General features: G+C 52.6%; 1 protein-coding gene across 1 annotated transcript; it reads left to right on the top strand.

Annotated features, from left to right (window-relative positions):
* The first annotated feature begins 4,753 nt into the window (after window positions 1-4,753).
* Window positions 4,754-12,767, top strand: OTX2 (orthodenticle homeobox 2). The gene is made up of 5 exons (XM_027662546.1): window positions 4,754-4,864; window positions 5,061-5,152; window positions 8,690-8,907; window positions 9,312-9,463; window positions 10,825-12,767. The coding sequence occupies exons 3-5, from the start codon at window positions 8,811-8,813 to the stop codon at window positions 11,443-11,445; spliced, it is 870 nt and encodes a 289-aa protein (XP_027518347.1). The 5' UTR covers window positions 4,754-4,864; window positions 5,061-5,152; window positions 8,690-8,810; the 3' UTR covers window positions 11,446-12,767.
* The last annotated feature ends 2,482 nt before the right edge of the window (window positions 12,768-15,249 follow it).

Raw genomic sequence — 15,249 nt, forward strand, 5'->3', positions numbered from 1 at the left:
TTTGTAATGAACATTTGTTTCTCCACCAGCCAGCGGCTAAAGAAGATCTGCAAAGAATGGCAAAGAAGATTTTCGATTAAAACCTTAGCCCATCTCCACGGATTACTTTATATCGATTCCTATATATATGGCTGCAATTGATGGACTCTAATTAAAAATCCAAAGGGAGGAGGGAAAAAAAAAATAAAAGTTCTTTCTGGGTCTCAATAAAAGGAGCTTTTCATATACGGGAAATAAAGGTTGTAAAAGGTTACAAACGAAAGACTAGTTTAAAGCTTCTCCGCGGTTTTCTTTTCTTCTTTCTTACAAAACCCCTTTTCTGGCTCTTTCTCTCCCTCCCCCCCCCGGCTCCCGCGACCCCTTCATTTCTCCCAAGTTTGCCAACACGCGGGATGCGGGACTGTAACTGTTATTTTAATATCTGGGTTGGGAGCTATAATCTGATTGCTGCAGCAAGCTGCTCATCAAGGTAACTTCATGGCCTGGAGAGAAAAATTATGTAAACTGGCAGTATTAGCGCCTTTCATCAACACACACACACACACACACACACACACACACACACTCGCACACACGGACACACACCCCTGTCCCAGCCTCCCGCACCGACCCCCGGGGGACTCCCCGCACCGACCCCCACGCGTGTGCCCTCCCTCCCCCCCCCGGCACAGCCTCCCCCAGATGCTTTTTTAATTTATTTAATAATAATCATTTATTTCTCTGTTTAAAGTTGGGGTTGGTTTGGGTTTGGGTTTTTTTTTTTTTTTGGGGGGGAGGTATTTCCCCCTCGCCTCGTTGCGCAGAAGACCTTCCCTTAGGTGCCAGCCCTGACCTCACTTTCTCTTCTCTCGGGGTAACGTTTTTAGGACTTGTCTGGCTCCAAGAGGAGCTGGGCAAATTTCAGATCGCCCCTAAATAACTCCACCGTCCCTTCCTAGCCCCCCCCCCCCATCCCAATTATAAAACTTGCTTTCATCTAGGCAAAACTGCTGCCTTAATATATATGTATTTTTAGTATTATTTTTTCCTTCCCCAAAAGATGTGACGGCTCCGCCATCCCCCTCCCAGACACTTGGAATAAAAGGAGAATTTTCTTTTTCTTTTTTTTTTTTTTTTAGCATTCCGGCATTTTAAAACGAATCTGACCCTTTCTCGAAGTGACACAGCTGTACCAACGTCTTTGCACCCCCAGGAAGGGAGATTTTGGGGTTGAGGGGGAGTGTCGAACTAAAAAAAAAAAAAGAAAAAAACCCACGAACCACAAACCCACAATCAAACAAACAAACAAGCCCTAAACTAAAATAAACCCCAACCGGCACTTGAATTGCAGATAAACTTCAAGGAAAGTCTGGAATATTTTAACTAGACACAAATCCGATGAGGGAAAAGCTTAAAAGCGCGTAGCATGCATCGCTTTCCGGAGCAGATCAGAGATACAAAGATGACAAATTATAATTCGGTTCATTTTGGGGTCGGTTTTTTCTTTTTTTTTTTTTTTTGCTTCTTTCCTTAACTTTCACCCGGCCTGAATAAATTATTCCTTATTTTTTTTTCTACCCCTTGGCCATAATAAACGCGGGCAGCAGCTCAGCGCGCTCATCCCTGGGAGCGAAACACACGGCAATAAAACCACTCGCGAAACGGTCGCGATAGTCAGAAGAGTCGGAAATTAAATCAGAAAGAAAAGCAAAGAGGGTGAAAGAGAAGAGGAGAGAAGAAAGATAGCTATGCAGAGAGAGAAAATGGCTTTGATAACCCGATTGGCATTGGAAAGTTGGAGAACTTACTGAGAAGCAGAAGTTACAGTTTCTTTTCATCCCAGAAGCAGATTTTGGTTCTCTGAGCACCAAGTTCTTAGAGGGTAGAAAATCACACATCTCCACTCACTCCCCGTTAGCCCCAGCTAGTCTGGATCTCTGGGACTGTACCTGCTCTGCCACGCTTTCCAAATGAACCGGAAGAGATTGGAAAGTTTAAAAAAAAATCATTGAAAAATAGTAATTTTTTTAAAAAATCGAGATCCTACAGCTGCAACAATTCATATTAAATTTTTTTTGCAACTTTTCCCGGAGCTGCAGAAGGTTGAAGGCAGAGGCAGCTGCAAAGTGTGTGCAGGATTGCTCCAGGAAAGAAGGTTCCCCCTTTTTCCCCCTCTCAGATCCAATCTTTGCAAGAGCCATTCCGACACATTGCTAAGCTAAAGGGAAATTCTCTTTGATAAAGCGGTGTTCCCAGCTTCTGGGTTTTAAAACCTAAATCTATATTCAAATCTGGCTGAAGGTGTGTTCTGGGATTTATGAAAGCCTCTTAAAGGGGTAAATTTACCAAACCGTGACAAAATCATCACAATCTTACTTTAGACATCTGAAGTGGATGAGAATTTTAAAGAGACCCTTGTTTATTTAAGTAACACTGTCCATCTCTGCCACTTGTTTTATTGGCCGCGGGAATTATTCCCAACTCCTCGGGCTGGAGGGGGCAGAGGGAAAGGCTGGGATGCTCCTGCTCCTCTGGCAGACTGCAGGCAGGGCAGCAGCTCTCCCTGCCCGCTGCCCAGGGCCAGGCAGCGCGGGCAGCTGCAGGCAGGGCTGGCAGCTCGGCTGGGCTGTGCTTCCCATCCTGCTCTCCCAGCTACTTTCTTCAGGCACTGAATTTTATTTCTCTGCTTTGCTCAGCCCTCCCCTGCCACAGCCCGGCTGCCTCCAGCCCCCAGACACCCTTTTCTTTCTTTCTTTTTTTTTTTTTTCCTCTTTTTCTTTTCTTTTCTTTTTTTTTTTTTAATTTTTTTTTCCCTTTTATTTTTAATCGATTTCGAAAATACCCTCCTGGTCAGGATACACGGGGACGAATTATCTCTCTCATTCTTCCGAGGTGGATTAAGGTTATTAAATAATATGTGGGGGCGGGAGACGATGGCAAAGGCGGAGGGGGTGGGGGGGGTGGGGGGGGAAGGGTTCAATCGGGATATTTATTCCTGGTGCTCTGCTAAAGGAGAGGCTGAGGGGTGGCGTGGCCGTGCCGACATGCGGGGAGGTGAGGGAAGGATTTGCCCGGCGCGGGTCTCTGGGCAAGGGCTGAGAGAGGGCGGGGGTTGTTGCAAAAAGATGGGGGCTGCAGCCACCCCTCTCTACCCACCACCCCCCCCCAAAAATAAAATAAAAATCTCAGCTAAACAAATAAAACCCCAGAAAAGTCCCCCAAAAAGTCTCGTGGGTCTGAGAGGGAAAAATAAATCAAAACACAGTTCCAAGAAGGGCAGGGGCCGGGAGTCCCGGGGGGCCGCGGGATACCAACCAGGGATACCCCGGGTACCAACTTTCCACGAAGTGACCTCGCAAAATTTAAAAAAAAAAAAAAAATACAACCCAGCTGCCAAATTGGGAGCGGCTCCGGCGAGCAGGGCTGCGGCCGTTCTGGGTGAGGGGGTATTTTGTTTGTTTGTTTGTTTATTTGTTTAATTTCCCCTCCTCTCCCCTCCCTCCTTCCCTTCTGCCGCCTCCTTCCTCCTCCCTTCTGGGAGGAAAGGGAAAAAAAAAAAAAAAAGAAGAAAAAAAAAAAAAACCAACCCAAAACCAACCCACACCACCCAGCCCAGCCCAGCCCCGAGCATCCCAAACCTGCTCCTGCAAACCGCCAGCCCGGGCTGCACCGCCAGCGCTAAAGTCCAAGGACAACCACGTTGGATCGCACGCAGCCAGGCTCGGAGAAAGCCACAAAGAGGCGAATTAATTGCTATAACTTCATTAACATAGGTCACCCCGTTAAAATGATCGAGCCGCTGCAGTTTTTTCCCCCATTGTCACAAGTGAGGAAAGTGTGTGAGCGCTCCCTCCCTCCGACCTCGGCCGCCTCCGTCCTCCTGCCTTTTGCCAGAGCTTTATTTTCGGGGTTCTTTGAGCCGGGAGAAGTTGAGTGGGGACGGGAGGTGCGAGGGGAATATCACGGTGCCCGGTGTGCCCGGCTGGGCTCTACCCGGCTCCGGGAACCCTCCAGGCCCTCCTCACTCTCACCTCTTCACTAGTCCCAATTTATTTCGATTAAAACATGTGCACATCCCTATTTGCAAATTCAAGGCAGCGCCGCTAAGTCCCGTTCTACACCATCATCCCTATACATCTTTAAAAATACAGTTTAAAACGCATTTATGTCCTCTCCCCGGTGACTCAATTTCCCTCCTTCCAGGGGACAATTGGCCCCTGGGAGGTAGAACTGGGGTGCAGCCGATCCGCGGGGGGACCCGGGACTGGGGACACCCTGGTACCCCATTCTGTGCCGGGGAGGGATTCTCCCCTTTGCACCCACGGGTTTCCTCTCACTCAGCTTCGTCCTGCTCAGCCAAGGGCTCCTGGCAGGCTCCGTGTCCCCCCTTCACAAATATTTACTCGTATATTTTAATATCTTTTGTTGTTATTATTACAGCCACCCCCCAGCTTTTTGCTGGCCCCCCTTCCTCTCCTTCCCCGGGCTATACGCTAATTCCATCTCTGCTGTCCATCACATTAATTTCTACAATGACTTCATCTGCTCTGCTCCATAATGTATATTTTTAAACCGAACAGGTTCTTTTAATGTATATTCTGGTGTCATTTCGGTGGCTGTTATTTCTCTCTGGATTGTCCCCCCGGTACAGCAGCGGCCTGTTTTTTCCTCCCCCTGTGTGTGTTTTTATTATTTTCCCCCTGGCTTAGATGTGTCAATCACTCTCTCCCTGCCATTGGTTGGAGAGTTTGCGTCAAAAAGTTGCCAGAGAGGCGCTTTCTCAGCAAAGCTCCCCGAGAGAGGTAGAGACCTTCAGCTCCAACGCACCCTGCCACTATTATTAAAAATAAAATCACTTTGACCAGCTCCAGCACCGGCTAGCTCTGTATGTACCGAGCCCAGACCCCGAGCATCCCTACATCCCTTTCCTGCACCGTCCCCTCCCCTTTTTTTCCCCCATTTATTCTCCTTTTTCAAACATTTTTTTCTCCCCCCCCCTCAACCCCCCCCTTTCCCCCGATGTCGTGGGCATGTGCATGCGGCGAGCTCTCTAACCTCCCGCTTTGTGCTTTCTCTCCCAGCTCAGCCCGAGCCCTGAATTTGGCGAGGATCCGGGAGCAGGTTTTCCCCCTTCGCCCCCCAGCCCTGCCCGCGGCTCCGGCGAGGCTCGCAGGTAAGTCCGACCCGCCGGCTCCATCCTTCCTCGGGGGCATCTCCGGGCGGGCAGGAACGCAGGGAAAGGGGGAATTAAAATCATAATTATATTTTTTTAAACATCTGTTATTATTATTACTATTACTATTAAACACGCCTGTGTGCGGCGGGGGTGCGCCGTGCGGGTAGCGGGCAGCAGGCGGGTCCCCGCGGGAGATGCGGCGCTGCCCGGGAGAGGCCGGGCCGGGCCGGGCGGTGGCGGCCCCGGGTCGGGGACAACCGGCGGCCCCGGGTCGGTCCTCGGAGGGGATCGCGAGCTGCTGGAGGAGAGGGCGAAAGGCCAAAGCCGGGGAGCCGGGGGCTCTCCCCGCCGCCGCCGCCCTCGCCCCCCGCGGCCGCGGCCGGGCTGTCTCCCGTGGGCGGGCGGGGGTCGGGCTGGGAGCCGCTCTTTCCTCGGCTTCACCGCGATTTCGTCGGGTATATGATTTTTTTTTTTTCCCCCGGCCTGTTCCTCTGGCCTGTAGTTATTTTCTGAACCTCAAGCTGGACTTTTAAAATTAGGAATAACCGGGGAGAAATTTCTCCCCTCCGAGAGTGGGGTTCCTACCTGAGACCCCCTTAATCCTCCTCCTCTTCCTCGCGGTGTGGAGACTCAGCAAAGTAATTTTGTAAAGGTGTTTCCGAGCACTCGCAGCCCCGGAGAACCAGGCTGGAAATCGCAGGGAGAGAAATCTTCAAGGCATTTGGGGCCGGAGCTTCACGACTCGGTGTGGGCGAAATGGATGGCGAGAATGGCATCCAGGTCGGAGAGGGGCTGGAGCTGGTTTCCACCTCCCTTCTCTTATTTTATTTTAATTTTTTAATGCCGTGGGAAAGCGCTTCCCAAAGCCACCGGCCGGGAATAACGCGCCCCGGCCTCTCTCCTCTGAATCGCACCGCGCTGACAAAGAGAAAGTCGGGAAAAGTGCTTGTGCACCGGCACAAGTTTCTTTAGAACTAAAAACCTCTTTCGCTGCTAAGATTTATTTCGATTTCGGCTGATCAGAGAAGTTGAGGTTTATTATTTATTTATGTAGAAAAGGTGCAACTTTAGTTAAAAAAAATACATTCAAAAGGGGGTGTGTGTGGGGGGGAAAGCAGTTAAAAAATGCGACCGGGTGCTGCTGGGAGGCAGAGACGGGTCAGACGGCCCCGCGGCGGAGGTGGCTGCCCGCCGAGCCCGGTTCCTCTGCTCCCGGTCCCCGAGAGGGGCCGAGGCCGCGGAGCAGCGCGGAGGTTCGGAGGGCGAAGCGCTGGGGATACCGCTCAGCAGAACCGGTGACGGGTCCATCCCCACCGCCTTCACCTCGGGAGAAAATCCCCGCGTTGGGAAATATCACCCCGAACCGTCCCTCCAGGGGGAAAAAAAAATTAGAATTTACCAAAAAAAAAAGAAAAAAATTATATAAATTAGAATTTTTAAAAAAATGTCAGAAATTCGTTGGAGAGCGCGGCGCGGGCAGGGAGCGCGGCTCCCGTTTGCAAAACAAAAGACAACAAATTCCCTTTTCTACCTTGGCTCCTTCACCCTTCCCCTCCGCGGGAGCCCCTCCGCGCTGCTCCGCGCCCCGGCCGAGCCCCCCAGGCCCCCGCGTCCCCCCGCAGCGCTGCCGGGGGCAGGGGCGCAGGCTGCGCGCCCGGGCGCGGATCGCTGCCCCGCATTAATCACCGGGGCGAGCAGCGGAGCCGGGGCCGGTGGCCCGTAATTAGGGAGCGTGTGCCGCCCGGATTATCTCGTTAGTTTATCAAGAAAACATTTATTATAATTAATTCTCGGACGGGGTAATTATTATTGAGCGAGGGCAGAGCAACTGGTAGCCGGGATCTATGCGGAGCGGGGAGGGGGGAGGAGGAGGGGGAAAGGTGACAGATTGCGGAGCGGAGCCGTTGCTCCGCGGGCTGCGGGGCGGCCCCGGGATGCGCGGCCGCGGCCGAGGGGCTCCGCGGGCGGCCGCGACGGGCTGGCGCCTCGGCGGGATGCCTCCGAGTTTAACCGAGCGGAGCTTTGGGCTTGCTTTTTTTTTTTTTGGTGCTTTTTTTGCCCTTTTATTTATTTTTTTTTTTAAAATTTTTGTTAGCCCGTTTTTAAGCGGGCGGCAACCCCCGTTGGGTTCTCCCGCTCATCTTGCGCGGTGAACGAACCGGCGGCCGAAGCTGCGAGCGGGGCTCCCCCCTCGGTGTAATCGTCCCTGTTCGGCCTCCTCGGGGGGGGCCCGACCCTGCGCACCCCGCTCTGGATCCGCCGCGCAGCGCGTTCGTGGGGGGCAAAGCGCGGACCCGAGGGGAAAAGGGGAAACTCGGTGCTGCGGATAAAGCAGCACCGACGGCGCGGGCGGGGGGTGCACCCTGTCCTGGGGGTCCCGCAGGATCCCCCTCGGGCAGCGCTTCGCCCTCCCGGGGCGGCGGCTCAGCCGAAACACGGAGTTTTGAGGTGTTTTGGGGAAGAAAGTTGTGCTGGAGTTCGTTTCCCCGACGGCCGCTGGGGAATGGAGGGAAGGGCGAGATTTCGCCCTAAATGGGTTTAAAACATATTTTCCACGGGGCAAACAGTCTTAACCCTTTCAGGAGCCCCAGGTTGGACCCTTGTCGGCCATTTTTTGGCGGAGTGTGTGTTTGGGTTTCCCCTCGCCCCCCGCTGCAGAGAGCCCGGCCCCGTCGGGGCAGCGAGAGGGAAGCGGGAGAGCCCGAGCGGGGACCGGGAAAGCTGGAGCAGGAACCGGGGGAGCCGCTCGCCCGCCGGGACCGTCCCGGGGCCGCTCACCACCGAGGTGTTTGTTTAGCTTCAGCTCCGTCATCAAGAGTTTCTTGAAAGCCTAATAAATCTGTTACTTGCCTCCAAATCTAATTACCCGGAGTACTAATTAGGTGCAAATGGCCGGTGGAAATTACCGCAGACGTGGACTGGTGGCGGGAGAGCAGAAAAGTTTGACTCTCCCCGAGCGGGCATTTGAGCTCTGAAATGCAGCAACGTCGGGGGGAAGGGGAAAAGGGGGAGTGGGGGGGGAAGGTTTGAATGTTGCCCAAACCTAGGATAATTAAAGTCCTTGCAAGAGACTAGTGGAGAGATAGGTTTCTTGAATTGTTTCTTTGTTTCTCACCCTTGGGCTTTGTTATCTGCATTATTTATTTAGCCGAGGGGTTCTTTGTGTCTGCCAATGGCCCCAATCAAGTTTTGCTTGAGACAATTAGCCGGTGCCGGGCCGGGAATCCTATGCAAATGCCCCCGGCTGCTGTACAATGCGGGCAGTTGAAGGCATGGGGGGGTTTTGTTCGGGTAGTAATTACTGGCTGGGATGTGCACCCTCCCCTCTTCTCCCTTTTTGGGGAGAGATGCGTTTATCTAGTCAGTCTCTCCCAGCTCTCCCAAATCCGGCAGGGGTCCGGCTTTCCGAGCGGGGGGATTGACGGGGGGACGGCGGCGGGGATCAAGCGGGGGGGCGGGAGGTCTGGGGGGGCAGCGAGCTGGCCTCACTCCCCCTTCATCCCTCCATTCCTCCCTCCTCTCCTTCCTGCGCAGGCACCTGGCGGCCCCCCCCGCCCGACGGCTACCCCAGGCACCGCCCGGGGCAGGCAGGGCGCTCGGCCGGCTCCCCCTCGCCCGGATTTCGGCCAACTCTTCTCCCCGCCACAACTTTAGCATGATGTCTTATCTTAAGCAACCACCTTATGCAGTCAATGGCCTGAGTCTCACAACCTCGGGCATGGATTTGTTGCATCCGTCCGTCGGTTATCCCGGTAAGCCACGTTTTTCTTCCCTCTTCCCTACCTCTTTTTGCTCCCACGGAGGAGAAGCCGCTGGGATTTTGGAGGCACAACATGTCCCGGGATCACGCTGGCTTGGGTGGGTGAGGGTGTGGGGTCCCTCTGTCTCCCTTCTTCCTCAACCCCAACTTTTTATCCGGGAAAGGGGTTGCAAAGAGAGGAGAGCCTCTTGCTGGAGGTGGGGGACAGACACTCCAAACCCCCATCCAGGGGAGATGGGGAGCTGGGACTGCGGCACGGCGGCGGCTGATACTGGGGTGCAGATCTCCCGGGAGAGGGCAGGGAATGTGGGTGCCCCTCTGGGGAGGGGGCTGGAGGGGACACAGGGGTCTGAGGGACCGCTGACTGACAGCCAGGGCCTCTGGCTCCGTTCGCAGCCACCCCCCGAAAGCAGCGGCGGGAGCGCACGACCTTCACTCGGGCGCAGCTGGATGTGCTGGAGGCTCTTTTCGCCAAGACCCGCTACCCCGACATCTTCATGCGGGAGGAGGTGGCCCTGAAGATCAACCTGCCCGAGTCCAGAGTGCAGGTAGGAAGCGGGGTGGCCCCGGAGAGCCCTGCCTGACCCCCCCACTCTGTACCGGCGTGAAGGGTTTGGACTGGCCTGTGGCCGGCAGGGAAATGAGGGGGCTGATTCAGGGGATGGGGTCGGTCTTGGAGTCAAATCAAGCCCCTGTGGGATGAAAGAGGCTCAGAGGTGTGTGGGGGGTGCAAGGGTAGGATGGAGTGGTGATTTGCATCCCCAGGGCTGGAGTGTGTCCTCCCCCCATCCTCCCTGTGCACTGTGGTGGTGTCGTATAGATCCCAGATCCCAGCTCCTGAGCCCTCCACGCTCCCTCCCAGCCCCCTCGGCCTCTCTGAGGATTCCCCAGCACTCTCAAACTCTATACCAAGCCTTGCCCCATGGTGCCAAATCCTAGCCTGTCCTGCAGGCATATTGGGAACCCTGAGGAAACCGTAAAGGATCCCCCCCTTCCCCAGGGACCACCACATATCCAGAGCTGGGCCAGACTGGGATCCCTGCTCGCACCAGCACAGACTGGGGGCTTCCTCCCCCTTTGAAGGGACTTTGATAAGAGAGGACCTGCCTTGGTGGACCCCTCTCCTGGGGCTGGGCTGTGCCTCCCCTGCAAGCAGCCTGCAGGGGCCCCATCCAGGCAGCGTTTTGGAGGTGCTGCTGGCAGGGCAGGAGGGTCCTGCCCCCATCAGGGGTCTGGAACACCCCAGCAGCAGGGGCAAGGCATCTCCAAAGCCATCCCTCCCACTTGTCTCCTTGAGAGGTTTCCCGAGGCTGTGTGGTGCCATGTCCCTGTGGAGTGTGGCGGCCTGGGATTGGGATACCCCCAAGTCAAACCCCATCCTTCTCCCCTCGAAACCTCCCCAGAGACAACCCCCTTGGTCCCTGCTAAGAGAAGGTGAGATGAGCTGAGAGGCCGACTCTGGCTGAGCAGGTGAGCACAGAGAGCACAGAGAGCACAAACCCCTACCTCTGTTTCACTAATTGTTCCCTCCCTTTCTGATGTTCTATTGTTTCTAATTAAGGGCTCGACTTCAATAGGCCTTCAATGGCAATTCCTGGGGGTCTCCGGCTGGCAAACAGCAAAGAGGGAATGCTCCCCCCCCCCCCCCCCCCGGCTCTCCCCCAAAAGTGACCTTATTAAGGAGTTTGATTTGCGATTTCCACTCGTTATTACTGCTAATGATCTCAGGGAGGGGGAGCCCCGGAGCTTTCCTTTGCAGCAGCCTGCAACCCTCCACTGCTGGGGAGCACTTTTAGGTCCCTCTCCCCAGCAAGGTCTCCCTGCCACCACCTCTTCCCACCCTTGGGTTTGCCTGTGCATCCCTAACACCGGCCTTTTTCTCTCTCCCTCCCCGTGTCTGTGTCTCAAGGTGTGGTTTAAGAACCGCCGAGCCAAGTGCCGGCAACAGCAGCAGCAGCAGCAGAACGGGGGCCAGAACAAGGTCCGGCCAGCGAAGAAGAAGAATTCACCGGCCCGGGAAGTGAGTTCGGAGAGCGGGACCAGCGGGCAGTTCACTCCCCCCTCCAGCACCTCAGTCCCCACCATTTCCAGCAGCAGTGCCCCTGTATCCATCTGGAGCCCGGCGTCCATCTCCCCGCTCTCAGACCCCCTGTCCACCTCTTCCTCCTGCATGCAGAGATCCTACCCTATGACCTACACCCAGGCATCAGGCTACAGCCAAGGATACGCTGGATCGACCTCCTATTTCGGAGGGATGGACTGTGGATCTTACTTGACCCCTATGCACCACCAGCTCCCTGGGCCGGGGGCCACCCTGAGTCCCATGGGTGCCAACGCGGTCACCAGCCACCTCAACCAGTCTCCGGCCTCCCTCTCCACCCAGGGCTATGGAGCCTCCAGTTTGGGCTTTAACTCCACCACCGATTGCTTGGATTATAAAGACCAAACCGCCTCCTGGAAGTTAAACTTCAATGCTGACTGCTTGGATTATAAGGACCAGACATCGTCATGGAAGTTCCAGGTTTTGTGAAGAACCTTTGTGATACCGAGAGAAATCGCGACGAGAACGAACAGGCTGGGCTGAACATGCTCCAGTTTTAGTCAGGTCTTGGTTAAATTAAAGAGAAAAATAACTCCACGGACAAACAAACGAACAAAAAAAACGACAGCAACAAGAGGGGGACAGTGTTGGTGTGATCCCGTTCAGACTCATCTCCTGCTCAGACGCTCTGGAAAAGGAATAATAAAAGAGGAAAAACGGAGGAGGAAGGCCTTAAACGGACAGATCATCTAGTGAGCAGAAACCAGACAGACCCATCTGTGTTCTTTCTAGTTTTAGGCAATTGTTGGGTTTCTTTGTTTGGAAGAGGTTGGGAGATCGTCCCACCTACGGGCCAGTTTTAAAAAAAAAAAAAAAAAAAAAAAAAAAAAGAGCCTAGGTTTTTATTTCTTTTTTTTTTGTGTGTGTGTGCGTGGAAAGATGATCCTTCACCCAGAGGTTTCCAATGTGTTAGCCAACCCTCGGTTAAACTATTCAGAATGGACAACATCTCTCTTTTTCTCCCTCCCTCTTTCTTTCTCTCTCTCGAGCTCATCCAACTGTTTCATGCCCAACTTGCTCAAGTTGGCACCCAGAGAACTTGGTTCAGGGCTGTGTGGGTTGTGTGACTGATTGTCCTAGCTGCACTACTTTATTTAAAGATTAAGAAAAAAAAAAAGATAATGTTCATAAGGAGTCAATATGTAGTTTTTAAGAGACAATCAGTGTGTGTCTTATATAAATGGTACATCTGTGGTTTTTAATCTGTGCTAGACTTCAAAACTGTGATCTCCTGTATTGTATGCAACTATGAACTCTGCACCAGCGGGAGTTCTGCTGTGATTTAAATAGGTTATAATTATAAGTGAAAATTCAGAGCAACTGAGTTACCTATTATCATCCTTTAAAAAAATAATTAAAAATATATATTTAAAAAAAATAATAAAAAACAAAAAAAAAAAAAGAAAAAAACACAAAAAACACGATCGCCTTTCACCCGAGGTGAACTGCACTGAAACTTTTTACAACAAACTGTCTCTGAATGAAAGAGGAAAGACCGAAAATGCCCCAACCTGAGGACATTAAACTCCTCTGGAGCTCCCTTAACTGCTGGCCACGCCGGCAGTATCCGTCAAATCCAACAGGACTTTGGGCAGTTGCTCTGACCTGGATGAATTCAAACCGAGAAATTCATTGTCGTTTATGCTTGCAGATGTTAACTGAAAAAAAAAAAAAAAAAGATATATATGCATAAACCTTTTTTTCCTGGATTTGGCAGATATGTATAATTATATTAAAATGGTTCTAGCACACTTGATGGTTGTGTTCCGTTTTAATCTCATCCAGCGAGTGACGGAGAAGGAGTGATGCTGGCTCCTGGTTTCCTGTTTGCAGCCAGGCACGGGGGTCCAGGAGGGTCCTGCTTCTCCTGCAGGCCTGAGACAAAGGGGGTTTTGCTGGCAGCTCCCCGAGGTGAAGGAAGCAAAACCGAAGAGGGATTATTTTTTTTAATTATTGTTTATTTATTTATTTATTCATTTTTAATCAAAAAAACTTCCATTACAAACAGAGCTTGGATAACATGACCTTTCCCACCCCAGCTTTCCCAAATCTCTTTTTGGGGAGGGAGGGGATGCGTTTGCTCTGTGGCCTCCTGGGAGATGAAGTCCCCAGTTGTGTCTGGGATGAGCCTTGAACTTTCCAGGGAGGAGAAGGGGGAACCTGGGAGTGATCAGGCAGGACCACTTGAGCAAAGGTGCTGGGGAAGGAGGGGGACAAGTGTTTGAGTTACAATTTCACAAATTAAGCCACTTCTAAGGATCAGGTCCTTCCCAGGCATCTTGGTGGCTCTTGCTCTGTCCTTCTCCCTCTTCCTTCCTCTCTCCTTCCCACGCACGTCACTGGACCCCTGAACTTGCTTTGGATTTAACGCAGCGAGAAAACAGACCTCTGGAAAGAGGGGAGAGAGAGACACAGAGAAAAGTCCTCAGCACCAGCAGCACCACCCCACTCCCTGTCCCCTGCTGTCCCCCAGGGCTTGTCACCAGCACCCTCCTGCCTGTGAGTCACCTGGGGCCACGGATGTGGGGTCACTGTCATCCCACTGGTGCCACCAGGACTTGGGAGCACGGTGATGGTGAGAGGCACCGTCATGGTGCCTCTCCAGCCATTCTTTGGCTTCATATCCCAGCATCCCAAATGGGTTCTTCCCCTCCACGGGCACCAGCAAACCCACTCCTTCCTGCACTGATATTTGTGTCCTCCACAAGCAAAGATCGGCCCTTAAAAAAGCACATTTCAGCTCGGGGATTTGGTCGAGCTTTTATGCTGTGCTTCTTAGTCAGTGATTTCCTCTTTTTTTTTTTTTTTTAGTTTACTGGGAGGATACATGCAGGAAAGGTTTGGGAAGCACAAGGCAGGGATGCTGGGGCTGACAGGGACAGCTCAGACACGTCCATGCCGCTGGCATCTCCCAAGCAGCAGCGTGGAAAGTTTCATTTCTCCACTGATTTGCTTCAAACCAACAAAGTTTACCTCTCCCCCAAAAAAATATATTCAAGTAAAATATGCTCAAGAAAAAAACAAGTCCTTGTTGAACTGGGGCACAGTGTCCCACCTGCCTGGAAAAGCTTTTTGTTTCCAGAGCTTTTGATTATTAATTATTTTGAAGCCTCTTTAAAACCTCTTTTCATATTTCGCTTCTCCCATCTTTATCTTTTACTTCTCTTTCCTGAGTATTTCCCTGTCTGTCAGGGATGAGCTCCTCCGGCTAGTGCTCATTTTTATCAGAAAAAGGCAATTCATGGCAGGAATTTCTCTGAATTTCCCCTGGCTTTTTGCACTTTCCATGTTTTCTCTACCTGTTTGTTTCAGATTTCAATTTAAATGGGCACACGCGTGGGCAAAGGGCAAAATCCCAAGGTGAGCTGGCGAACACAAAATATTATGTAAAGTGTTTTAACTCCTTTTTCATTTTTAATGTTTTGGATCTCCCTGGTAGAATTAATTTCCTCTGAATTCAGGCTGCAGTAGGCAATCCTGGATCCAATAAAACTGGGGGGAAAAGCTGGAAAGACCACACCAGTTTAGTGTTGGAAAGCCGGATTTAGGGGCAAAGAGCTGATTAGGAGGTGGTTTGGTTTGAAGTGCCCTGCTCAGCCCTACAAAATATACATATAAGCAAATCCTCCACCTGTTCTGCAATGTGACATTTCCCACCTGAGGGGGAAAAATATCCCCAAAACTGAAAAAGCAGAAAAACAGGAGGGAAATCTTGACCCCAGCCGTGGCTGAGCTGCCTGGAATGCCGACTCCGGCAGCTCTGCCTGCTCCCTGTCTGCACCCTGCCTGCTCCTTGTCTGATCCCCTCCTGCTCCTGCTCTGCTTCCCTGTCTGATTCCCCATCCAGTTGCCGGTCCACCCTGCCTGCATCCTGCCCAACATACCTTTCCACTCCCTGCCTTATCCCTGCCTGCTCCCTGCCAGCACCAGCCCACCTTGACCAGTGTCTCCCCAGTAACCAGCCCTCACTAAGGGCACCTCTGCTCCCACTCAGCTCAGGGACCCCCAAAACAGGGACAAGTTTTGGGGTGGCTGCGTTTCCAGGAGGAGCCTGGGGCTGGGGAGCACTGCCAGTTTCCAAGGAGACAGGGGAGAGTTGCTGAAAAAAAGCTGGATTTAGGGACTCACAGCGGAGCTTCACCACCTGGTGCTGGGTGAAGGGGCACAGGGACCCCCCAAATCCCTGCTCATACCCCTGTCACTGCCTTGACCCAGGGTTTTGGGGGGGGGGGG

Source organism: Corapipo altera, unplaced genomic scaffold, assembly GCF_003945725.1.
Source record: "Corapipo altera isolate COAL_440 unplaced genomic scaffold, ASM394572v1 169, whole genome shotgun sequence".
In the NCBI taxonomy this organism is placed as follows: domain Eukaryota; kingdom Metazoa; phylum Chordata; class Aves; order Passeriformes; family Pipridae; genus Corapipo; species Corapipo altera.

Excerpts from the sequence above, each read along its gene's own strand:
- OTX2 (XM_027662546.1), top strand. The coding sequence starts at position 8,811 with ATGATGTCTTATCTTAAGCAACCACCTTATGCAGTCAATGGCCTGAGT. Across the intron at positions 8,908-9,311 it reads TCCGTCCGTCGGTTATCCCG|CCACCCCCCGAAAGCAGCGG; the intron begins GTAAGCCACGTT and ends CTCCGTTCGCAG. Across the intron at positions 9,464-10,824 it reads TGCCCGAGTCCAGAGTGCAG|GTGTGGTTTAAGAACCGCCG; the intron begins GTAGGAAGCGGG and ends CTGTGTCTCAAG.